Genomic DNA, 12174 nt, shown 5'->3' with positions numbered 1-12174 from the left:
TACGGCGAAGTCTGAGGGCTTGACTGTAAGCGATGCCGGTTTTGCAGTGACGGGGGTGGCAGCTGGATGAGTGGAGGTACTGGTGGGTATCTGTGGGTTTAGAGTATAGGGTAGTGGTGATAACGTTATACTTTTTCTGGACTGTGACATCAAGGAAGTGGGTTTCCTGTTGGGAGAAATCAGAAGTGAATTTGATGGTCCTGTGGAAGGAATTGATGTGGTCAATGAATGTATGGAGGCTATCTTCATCCCTAGTCCAGATGAAGAAAATGTCGTCTATGTAACGCCACCAAATCCATGGGCGACAGGGGGCAGAATCTAACATCTGCTGTTCCAGCTTGGTCATGAAGAGACAGGCGAATGAAGGAGCCATCCGGGTGCCCATTGATGTACCGAATATCTGTAGGTAGTGCTTGCCCATGGATGTGAAGTTGTTTTTTGTTAGTACATGAGACTTCAGAGATTTGATATCGCGTATGGGGGGACTGGAATGGCCACTGGCGGCCAAGGCTTCACATGATGCTTGGATACCTTCGTCGTGGGGAATGCTGGTGTACAGTGAAGAAACATCGAAAGTGCCGATGATCGCAGTCTCGGGTATCTGGTCCTTGATGTCATTTAGTTTCCTGAGAAAGTCTGGAGTGTCGTGGATGCCGCGTGGATGTAAGAGGGTGCACGTGAGACAAGGGGCTTAATGTGGTAATCAACAAAAAGGGAGATGTTCTCTGTTGAGGAACCATTTCCTGAGAGGATGGGTCGACTGGGGTTGCCAGGTTTGTGGATCTTCGGGAGGAGATAGAAGCGGGCAGGTTTAGCATTAGTAGGGGAGAGAAATTTGTGGGCCTTCTCGGAGAGATGCTTGTGGTCTTTCATGTCATTCAGTGTCGATTGGATCTGTAGGGAGAAATTACAAGTAGGGTCAGAATCGAGGAGTGCATAGTGAGATCGATTATTGAGATGTTTCATGGCTTCATCGATGTACTGCTGGCGGTCCATAACAACGACGGCTGATCCTTCGTCTGCAGGCTTGATGATGATGTCGGACCTGTTTTTGAGTGATGAGAGAGCCTGGCGTTCTTCTCGAGGAAGGTTGTCATGTGCTCTGGTGTCGAGGGTATCTGTGTATATATGATGAATAAAAGCCACCGCGTTGACTTAGCATTCGTTGACTGTCACATGAGGTAAATTCACTTAAATATACTCAAATCTTAACCTTGTGAATACCTCAAATATTTGTTCATCGAATCATGAGTACCTGATTCCAAAAGCAAATCATAATTTAGTCATGAAATAACCAACCATGATTTACCTGAATACGTCTCAAAGAAAGCAACAAGATTGTGACACTCTCACGGCGAGCAATACAGGTTAACTCTACCTTAATCTACACGACGCAGATGGCAGACTCGTGCTTTACTGCCAAAATTGCCCATTGGAACAAACTCACATGGGAAAGTGACAAGTTAAAAAGCACCGAAGTCTTCAAAAGTTAAAAAAGGCCCTCCCTAATCCCAAAGCCAAAACTTAAAAATAATACCACCACTCTCATGAACACCGAGTAATACATCCTAGTGGAGGAATTCGGAAGTAAACTAAATTTAGTACCAGGGACAAGGCTTTTTAATCCACAAAATAATCCTCTCCAACTCTTTACCTCCTAAAAGTACCCAATTGCCTAAACGTTTCCTATTAAAAATACTAACCCGTTTCACATCGCTCTCCAAAAAATCCACTTATGCAACGGCACGAGTAGTTCATAGAGTTAGGCATCGGAACACATGTTGCTCCGTTTTCACATGTGTTATTAGCACACAGATCTATTTCTACATGAACATATGACAGAAATGTAAAAGCATGATAAGTTATGCAATGGGAACTGTTAAATACACACATTATAATAGAGCAGTACAAAATTAAATTCGTTTGGTATTCTTGTCGTTATCCCAATAAGCCCTAACACTTTCTAAATACATGTATTATATGCAATAAATATCCTAAGCCAAATGGACAGAATGTATTAGAAATTAAATATAGAGAGTGATGAAATGTAGGCATATGACTAGCAAATGCAATGAAACAATTGGCATTAATTCCTGTTATTGTTAAACGACTTAGCCAAATCAATCCTTAATTAGTACGCAGTCCAGTGAAACCGACTCCAAACCTTCCAGCGGTGTGTCTTTGGAAAAAACACTTATATTTAGTCGGTCTGGAGTCAGTCTCACCAGTGTGTTAGTGACATAACAATTTGTAAAAATGAGGAAAGTGAATATAAGAACGACTATACAAACCCATAGTATCACAATAATCTCCGGTGAATCCAGTCGGACATTGACATGTGTAGTTAGTAGAAGAACCATTTACAGCGTTACATGTAGCGCCATTTTGACAGCTATTACTAACACAAGGGCCTATTTATAGAAGGTTATAAAAAAATTATGTAAGAAAAAATGTAAGAATGCATACCGAGGCATTGGCAATGACTACAAACAAGCTTATTAACAGTAGGGGGGGGGGGCAAGGTATATTGAACTGAACTCCTAGTATCATCGGGACACAAAGGCGTCGCACGTTATTCGTATGGCCTAAGTATGGCTTGTCTTTTGCTCTCTAATTATCCAACACAAATCGTACGATGTTCGTCAGTAATCTCTCCCGAGAATCCGATCACACATTCACACGAGTAGTTCATAGAGTTAGGCATTGGAACACATGTTGCTCCATTCTCACACGGGTTATTAGCACAGGGATATATTTCCACATGAACATAGTGAATGTGGAAATCAAAGTTGTTACTGCACTTGGTTGTAAGAGGTATTTAAAACTAAATTATACCGAGAACTGTGTGCATATTTTTTATAATAACCAGCAGTTTTGTTATAGAAATGAGGGTGTGATGTCATGTTTTCTTCTGAAATGTTGGTTTGTTAAAAAGGTACGCACTTTCAACACCAAGATATACTTATCTACAGTCCTAATGAAAAAGGGGAAAAAAAACTATTGTAAAGGTCTCTTTCTAAGATGATTGAATTGATGATGTTGCCCTTGAATGTCCTACAAAAATCTTGAAAAATAAACAAATATAAGTGAACATGAGACAAGTAATAAAGTACGAATCCGTTATATTGCAGTAATCGCCCGTGTATCCAGTCGGACATTGACATGTGTAGTTAGTAGAAGAACCGTTTACAGGGTTACATGTAGCGCCATTTTGACAGCTATTACTATCACAGGAATCTATTTCTACAAGATTAGAGACACAGTGATATATATGTTAAAAGTAGAACACTAATGAGGTTACAGAAGAATAAACACAGTTCTAACACTTTTGACAATAGAGAAAGAAAGATCCAACTTTCTTCTAAAATGTTATAGGGGGGGGGGGGGTCCTGATTTGGTAAGTTAATCATATATGGATACTTTTTTTAATGACGAATCCCGAGTGACAATTTTTCAAATTTGACACAAGAAGGAATGCAATTAATTACCGATACCACAGCAATCCTTTAAACGTATGATGTTACAATCACAAATACATTTTTTTTTTTTGGTAAATATATAGTTATTTCTTTTTTCTATGAAAAAAAATCAGAAAAGCCCCGTTTTCACAGTTGCTGTTAACACATTGATCTATTTGTGTGTAAAGATATAGTAAAGCGGTAAAAGTCATGCAAGCGCTGTATTTTTTTGTATCAAGTAGTTTTTATTGACAACTTCAATTCATATACAAAATAAAATATATATAACAAATAGAAGTTTGATGTCTTTACAAATTGATAAATGTATCTTGTTCAGAATCGATTCCTTGTTCAGCCCAATTACCTCTGACAATCCAGTATAATCATACTTTTACATCTGACATTTATTGTTAATTGTATAAGAAGGATCATCGGGTTTTATTCGCTGCCTTGGCAGTCCTTTTTGCAGTCTTGTTCGCTTTAAAAATATATTTACCATGACATATGGAAACATGTAAAAGATAATGAAAGAGGGAAAGTATGAAAAAGCAATAGCCAAACTGAAATAAAACTTGAAATATTGGAACTATTGATGTTGGTGTAGAAGGAAACACAATATTAAAAGAAAATAAGTAAATTTGAGTAGATTTAAAGTGATTGTTGGAGATTATAGATTCTCTGCATCATACACATTGCAAGAGGAACATGATATGTTAACATGATTAATTAAATTATCCATTCTTGATTGGAAATGGATGGAGAAAATTATTTGATATGAAATAACCAACCTGTTTCACATCTCTCTCCCGAGAATCCGATCACACATTCACACGAGTAGTTCATATAGTTAGGCATTGGAACACATGTTGCTCCATTCTCACATGTGTTATTAGCACACAGATGTAGTATACAAAATATAATAATCATTCTCAGATAAAACACGTCGACAAATTTTGGTATCGGTGACTGTGAGTATATGTGTTGATTGCGTAATCACGGGCAGCACAAGGACATTTTGATAAATGGGTGGCGCAAGCCGATCTAAAAGATGATGCCAACCATAATGCTCATCATAATTATGCTCTTATGCTCATAATAAGTGGATTGAAAAAAAAAATATTTATTCTATTTAATTTTTTTTTCATTCTTGAAAAATCAGAGGAGGTAGTCCCTCCGCCAGAACGCCTAGTGCAACTTCGGCTGCGTTTATGCGACCTCAAGCCAGAATCATGATTTGAATCATGATTTGAATCATGATTTAAAACACAAACATGAATCACAATATCACAGAATCAGCGTTTAGACGACCTTCATTCCAATGCTGTTTCTCCTCAGATTCGGGCCAATCCAGTGCGCATCACTAGTGCGCAGTTTGACAGAGGAAGTTTTTCGCACGTGTTTCGGCTCTCGAAAATTCTTTTGCTTCCATCAGAATTCAGTCTATACCTCATTTTGTTTACTTCTATCATAAAGGGTCCATATGCTTCTATTCATCTTGTTAGTTTATCCAAAATGGTGTTCGGAAGTGAATTTCAGCGTAGATCCAATTTGATATTGATACTGTATACTCAACAACAACTGAGATCATTGTCTGTCCAGTTAATTCATTTACTAGAACTTGAAGTTGAAGACATGACCAAAAAATGAAAAGTAGTGGACGATGCGATGACCAACGCAGAACTTGAACATGACAAGAAATGAATTCATAGTACATAGTCATGTACATACAATGAGCATATAGAGCGCCTTGAGCTTGGCAAGAGTCAAACCGAAAGTAGCCCGACACAACAGTGAGGTCATATAATCATGATTGTAATCACGATATCGTGTATTCGAACATTTTCGTACGTGATTCTGCAGAAACGTCTTTCCAAACGCCCCCTTTTTCGTGTTTCATGTTTGTGATTCTAATCATGATTATATTCAATTTCGACTAAACGCAATCGTGATTCTGCAGAATCATGATTTGAATCATGATTCAAATCATGATTCTAGGGTAAAAAAGTGGCGGATAAACGCACCCTTCGGCCGCTGGGCAGTAGATATTAACTTCCTGTCCTACTTGCGCAGTTATCATAAGTTGCTTTATCAGAGTGAATCAGCCTCGGTACCAAAACTTGCGCAGGTGGTACAGCTTAGCTGGCACTGAACGTCTATCCCATGCCAATTCTCGGACGGTGATATCGGGGCGGAGAGAGAGAGAGAGGGGGGGGGGGGACGTGCCCCTCCCTTGACCAAAAGACCAAAAGAAAGAAAGCTGCACGCTATTGCTATAGTCATTGCGACTCATACAGACAGCTCAACCACCGCAGAGCAGCGAAAGAGCTGCACATTGCTTCATAATTAGGGCGATCATTTTTGGATGCGCAGCATGAAGTGGAGCACCTTTTCGCCGGACAGATGATTTCAGCTGTTACATCGCTCTTAATCTCCAAGTTATATGGGTTTTTTTTGGGGGGGGGTGGCTCGTGCCGGCTCACGCTCAGCTCAATGAGCGTGCCCGACTGCGTACGTAGCCATCAATGAGGTGGCGTATTATACGTGTGCGTTCATTATGCATGATTTTAGGCAGTCCAATAAAACCGACTCCAAACCTAACGATGGTGTGTCATTGGAAAGAACAGTATATTTGGTCGGTCTGGAGTCGGTATCACCAGTGTGTCTGTAACACAACAATTTATATAAATGTGGATGATGTTATGATTTTTTTAATGCCACTGTTTTAGGCCTGTGCATCCGTGTAATGAGTAGGAGAACCGTTTACAGGGTTACATGTAGCGCCATTTTGACAGGTATTGTTAGTACACGTATTGGCTATTTCTAGAAGGTTGAAAAATAAAATTATGTAAGAATAATAAGAAAAAGTGATAAGAGAGCATACAGCGAGGCAATAGCGACACGATGACTCTACTAAAAACTAAAACGGTAAAGGAACGAAAGCCAATCTTTAAAGTTTGCGATAGATCCAAGCATTTCCTTAAATAACGTGTTACAGCATAAATGATGTTTTGATGATGCAAAACATGTTTATCACTTTTAACGTTATTTTTTGAAAACCATAGGATTGTTCAGCCCTAAATCGAACCGTTGGGACACATCGTAGTATAAGCGCAGAGAGAGAGAGAAAGAGAGGAAGTGAAGTGACCAAGTTGAGATCGGAAGTTTTTTATTTGTTTTTAAGATTAAATCTGAAGCATCTGGTGCACACTGTCAGTGTAATTTATGAAAATATACAAATGAAAAATAGGTTTTGAAAATTTCTGAGAGAGGAGGGGAGGCATATGTATTGTAATGTACAAATCAAGCAGCTGATGGAATTTATGTTGTGTTTTATTATGCGTATGGGGGAAAGGGTATTTGCTCTTACAGAGAAAGATTATTATTGTGTTCATTGCAAGGTTAATTTTCAATGTCTGAAGGCATATCCGTTAAACGGATAACACTATGCATAGCGTACTCGAGTATTTGAAGGGAAAATTACATACATTTGAAAGACAGAAAATGTAAGTTTCAATATCTACTGAATTACACTTTTCCATGAAAATATTACGGTTTTCACCTCGGTCACTGTGCTCTCTCCTAAATAATCGGATTCAGAATGGATATGGAAGTAGATTTAGCTAGCAAGGTTACCAAAATTTAAAGGACAAGTACATGCGACAAGATATGTAAAATATGAAATGTCTTGATGTTCAAGTTCTGAATGAATATTTTGGTTTGTAATGAAAATCCAACTTTGCAATATATCTGGGCCGTGGTCGCAATTGAAATTTTCAAGGTTTCGATTAATGATTTCCCTAAGGCTATACTTACCATTGGGCTTGCAAAATTCTGGTTTATCTGGTAACGCAGGGGGGGAAGAAGTGCAGTTACACGTACCATTGCGGAAGAAACAGGCGTCTAAATTCAAAAGGAAATAACTAACATGGCTGACGAATATTTTGATTCTTGTTCGGGAGGCAAAAAAAAAACACCGAGTGGTTACGGAGTTACCGCACAGACCCCCAAAGGAGCATTGTATAACTTTATAAGATATATAAGTCAGCTAGGTGTAGAGAGAAAAAAAAGATAGATTTCCTTCCAGGCTCCCGCGCGCCTTTTCACACAAGGGTTGGCAAATATTCACACAAAACGTTGATGTATTCGATAGTGACTGATGTAATTATTTTAAACAATCAATTCGGCCACTCGGCCATGGAGGTGCCGTGGCCGAGTGGTCTAAGGCGCCTGGCTATACTTAGAAAGTCCGGGGTTCGACCCGGCTGCGGCACCTATGCCCGTGAGCAAGGCATTTAATCTACAATGCTCTTTTATCCTGCTTTCAAATAAATGGAAATGCTATATGCATTATTGGTAACTATAAAGTGTGTACTTGAAACAAAAATCTAGGCTCAACTGCTGTAACTTCGTGTTCCATGGCCATATCGCCAAATACATTAAAAGTTTTGGGTGTTGTTTCTGACACAGAAAACAAAACACAATTATTTACAAAGTCATACACTTCTTATTATTCACATATTCACTTTCTATCAACATACTCCTTCTCATATCGCCCCCTCTGCCAACTCTCTTGTAAACGTTATATTCTTGTAAAAGGGATGGGGTCTATTTCTAAATAAAAGTGTACGGTGGCCTTTAGGTGTATACATTCATCATGCTATTGTACAATTCTACTAAAAACTACAAAAAATGTGGATATATTGTAAATAATCATGAACGAAAATGATATCAACCCGTTTGGCAATATTCTCCTGTATATCCAGTTGGACATTGACATGTGTAGTTAGTAGTAGAACCGTTAACGGGGTTACATGTAGCGCCGTTTTGACAGCTGTTGTTATTACATTGGTCTATTTCTAAAGATCATAAACATGATAAAGGTACAAAAAAGTGATTATACAGGCACGGTATCCATAGTTACACTGGGTAGATTAGATATATTTGTTAGTAAGGATATCTACATATACAGGTTTCTAGAAGGAAAATGCCGAAAGTCTCTATAAAATCATACTTGGCAGCTATACATCATCATAACTTGTAACTTATATTAGCTTTAACTGGTCATTGAAAATCAGATTCTATGAAGTTATAGAACCTCACAATTCCAATCAATATTTCAATCTTATCTTCTTCATTTTTACAAAAAAATCTGAAATAGCCACCGATTTCACAACGTTCTCCGGTGTATCCAGCGACATATTCACACGAGTAGTTCATAGAGTTTGGCATTGGGAGGCATGTTGCTCCGTTCTCACATGGATTATTAGCACACAGATGTAATTCCACATTATTACATAACACACATGCATATGCAAGATTATATGATATCATTTTTCTAATGTAATGTATAATCGTTTCTACATAGGGTATGTTTGAAAGGATTCGGTGTGATAAACTCACAAGTGAACATAAATGGGTTTAACAAGACAAGCACAATGACCACCAAAACTAAAATGTAGTAACAAATATAGATATTTGTGTGTCAGGACAGATGGAAGGTTTGTAACAAAATATATTCATGGAAAATAAAATGTACTTAATGAGTTAAACATAAAATCCACTAAAGTAGGATATTGAGATGTTAAGACTATTACAATAACTACGATATGGCGCTACAACAAAAACATGTGCACACATAAATAAATAAAAAACACACACACACACAAAAATGATACCAACCTGTTTGGCAATATTCTCCGGTGAATCCATCAGGACATTGACATGTGTAGTTAGTAGTAGAACCGTTTACAGGGTTACATGTAGCGCCATTTAAACAGCTGTTATCACACGGGTCTATTTCTAAATGTCATAAAGGTACAACAAAGTGATTATACGGGCACGGTATCAATAGTTACATTTGCTATTTAGTGATTTGCAAGGTAGATTACATATATTTGTTAGTAAGGATATCTACATGTATACTAAAAACAAGACTTCCAACTATCATGAAATAAACACTTAAAGCATGACGGGGAAAGAACACATCAAAAGGTTTTAAACAAATCATACTATGAAAGCACATTGAGTAATGAATTGGCTACATAGAAATTTACACCTTTATCAAAAAGAATAAATGGTAAAAAAAAAAAAGAACTGTATTATACAAACCTGTTTGGCAATAATCGCCCGTGTATCCAGTGGGACACTGACACGTGTAGTTAGTAGTAGAACCGGCTACATGGTTACAAGTAGCGCCGTTTTGGCATGTGTCATGTGACGTAGCATAGATAGAAACTGATAAGTCAATTATTGCAAACAATCTTTGCACGCTGGTATATGTGAATATAATACTACGCTGCGTCCACATTCGTCGACAGGGAGACATTGATATCACAATACAAACTGTGTGGTCTTTACTTCTTTTATGCTATATGTTGCTATGACATCGATATGAAAATGATTTCACCGATAGTATGGAGTTTTATATGGAAAGTGAGATATGATTTTACTTGTTACTAAAGTGAATGAATCAGCAATGTACATGGAATTTTACAACGGTCATTATATTTGTTATGGTGATATTATGGTTAAATGTTTTTACGCGCACTTCTTTGCTTCTTAACTGTTATTTTATTTTGCTTACACATAAACTTGCGTTTGTTTGCTTGGTGATTGTTTTAGCTCCTTTTGCATGAAATTTCATCATATTTCTGAGCTTTAATGTATGATGGGATTTGGGGGATGAAAACAAATGACAGGTGGAAACGATACGTCAGTCACACTTTGATTTAAACCGACGCCATATCGAGAGTAAACCGACCAATACATGAATGGGACTTGAATTCGGGTATTTACTCTTCGAATTGGTGCAAATTGAATTGATGATACTGAGGTATGTACATGGTACAGACAGTCATGAATTTACCTGTATCGCACGTGGTTCCAGTATAATCGGAAGGACAGTCGCACATAAACGTTGTATTATCCGCCGAGTTCGTACAGGTCGCTCCGTTTAGACACGGATCCGAATCGCAAGGAGTCACTACACAGACAGTTATGTACAATAAACAATAGATGGTATTTACAGGGATAGGGACTCCAATTCAAGTGAATTCGGACTCTTCCACATCGCTCATTAAAAACTTTAAAAAATATTGTGTTGTCCGATGTGCAATTTGAATAAGCTCATAAACTACATTTTTGAAAGGGGAGGTTGGAGCATAAATGCTCTTTTGGATATTGATAACATAAATAATCGTCTTCAGTCGAATGAAATTACGTCAGACGTCCTGCTGAGGTCCACTGACTGTACAATCGAATAACATTCGATTATCAGCTATTTAAAGTGAATTATCTTTATATTATGAAGATAATTCACGTTAAAATAGCTTTTCACTATACTGACTGAATATATATCCTGGCTCATTTGCAGACCGGAATTTCCATATTGTGTTTCCTGATTTCATCTTTATCTTCTGTTTCAATTAATTCATTAATTCAATGAATTCGTGTTTTCTGTAACATATAGAACTATGGCGTTTAAGAAAATAAGCAGTGACATAATATTTTGTTAAATTACTTTGTTTCTCACTTACATTTTATATTACATGTTGATCCTGTAGTGAGGTCTGGGCAGGTACACGTGAACGTGTTTCCATTTTGGGTACAATTCCCACCGGACAGACAGGGATTAGGGTTACAAAGGTCAGACGCTGGCGGAGCTTCCGATTAAAAACAAATGATAAGTTTGATTGATTTTTGACAGTTGACTAAAATTTTACCATTGATTAGTAGATCGTTTCTTTAAATGCTCAGATTCTTGGTTGGTATTATACTGAGTAATTATAACACACACATCATGCCATTGAAATAATCACCTAAGGTTTTAGGATTATACCCATTTCATATTCTGCAATACCAAATTAGTAAAGGGGTGCGAAAAAGACACAAGTAATGTATGTAAAATATCCATCATATTCAGTGTGTTTGATTACATTTAAAAAGGTCGGTACAGAGATGCAATAAGCCAGTTCGTAGTTCCTTTCTGCGCATGATCAAAAGATTCTACGCATGATCAGAGGAAGGTCATTTGTACTAAAGTGACATGGTGGTTTAAAATCTAATGAGATAAGCACCAACTTTGATGTCTTGATTATTCATATATTCTTTTGAATTGTGGTTTTCATTTACATCCACAAAAAACAACAACGCGTCCACGAACGACTGGTTTTCACAGTTTGCCAATACATTGTGCAACATGCTATGATATGCATTCAAAGTAGGAATGCAACAAATACCTTCATTAAGTGTTCATTGGTGTGCTATTCTAGTCACCTGATCTACTCGATTTCTTCATCCTGCTATGTGAGGCAAGCTTACGTAATGTTTTGCTTTGAAATTTGCCTATCATAATGAAAGAAATGAAAGGTCATTTGACCGAAAATTGTCCATGAGTAACTACGAACTGGTCTATTGCATTTTTACATGTATTACTTCTATCGTCTCTAATAAATAAAACGCAGTGTCGACGAAGTAAAACCTACTCCTCATGCAAACTTTTGTTGACTGTCACTTTCTCATTCCCTTAAAAAAACTCGCATTATTATAAAGAGGTAACATCTTTAAACGGACCTCTTTTCAAAGTGTTTGATTTTTTGATACGCATTAGACGCCACTCCGGCATTTTGTTATTATGTAACACGTGGAAAGCCTGTCACATTACAAGTGTATGCTTTGGTTCACGTTGGCAGTCAATAGTGATACAGATTTATTATTA

The 12174-nt window shown here is 37.5% G+C and overlaps 2 protein-coding genes across 2 annotated transcripts in view; both read right to left on the bottom strand.

Moving 5' to 3' along the window:
• The window catches only part of LOC129281904 (fibrillin-1-like), a 130840-nt gene that overhangs the window by 104104 nt on the left and 14562 nt on the right, over window positions 1-12174 (bottom strand). The window contains exons 5-10 of the mRNA XM_064095588.1: window positions 10994-11119; window positions 10324-10440; window positions 9138-9257; window positions 7272-7358; window positions 2292-2411; window positions 1704-1823 (exon numbers count right to left, since the gene is read on the bottom strand). Coding sequence (XP_063951658.1) covers window positions 1704-1823; window positions 2292-2411; window positions 7272-7358; window positions 9138-9257; window positions 10324-10440; window positions 10994-11119 — 690 coding nt within the window. The remainder of the gene's footprint in view (window positions 1-1703; window positions 1824-2291; window positions 2412-7271; window positions 7359-9137; window positions 9258-10323; window positions 10441-10993; window positions 11120-12174) is intronic.
• Window positions 2615-4313, bottom strand: LOC129281937 (notch homolog 2 N-terminal-like protein R). The gene is made up of 3 exons (XM_054917864.2): window positions 4247-4313; window positions 3124-3243; window positions 2615-2760 (listed from the first exon to the last, which is right to left on the bottom strand). Exons 1-3 carry the CDS (start codon window positions 4311-4313, stop codon window positions 2615-2617), a joined length of 333 nt encoding a protein of 110 aa, XP_054773839.2.

Source organism: Lytechinus pictus, chromosome 2, assembly GCF_037042905.1.
Source record: "Lytechinus pictus isolate F3 Inbred chromosome 2, Lp3.0, whole genome shotgun sequence".
NCBI classification, from domain to species: Eukaryota; Metazoa; Echinodermata; class Echinoidea; order Temnopleuroida; family Toxopneustidae; genus Lytechinus; species Lytechinus pictus.
The sequence above is the reverse complement of the archived record's forward strand: the minus strand, read 5'-3'. Positions and strand labels throughout refer to the sequence as shown.

Bases quoted from the DNA above. Each gene is read 5' to 3' on its own strand.
- LOC129281937 (XM_054917864.2), bottom strand. From the start codon at position 4,313: ATGCCTAACTATATGAACTACTCGTGTGAATGTGTGATCGGATTCTCG. The intron at 3,244-4,246 runs GTTGGTTATTTC...CTAATCTTGTAG, and splicing joins GGGAGAGAGATGTGAAACAG to AAATAGATTCCTGTGATAGT. The intron at 2,761-3,123 runs TAACGGATTCGT...ACTATGTTCATG, and splicing joins CACGGGCGATTACTGCAATA to TGGAAATATATCCCTGTGCT.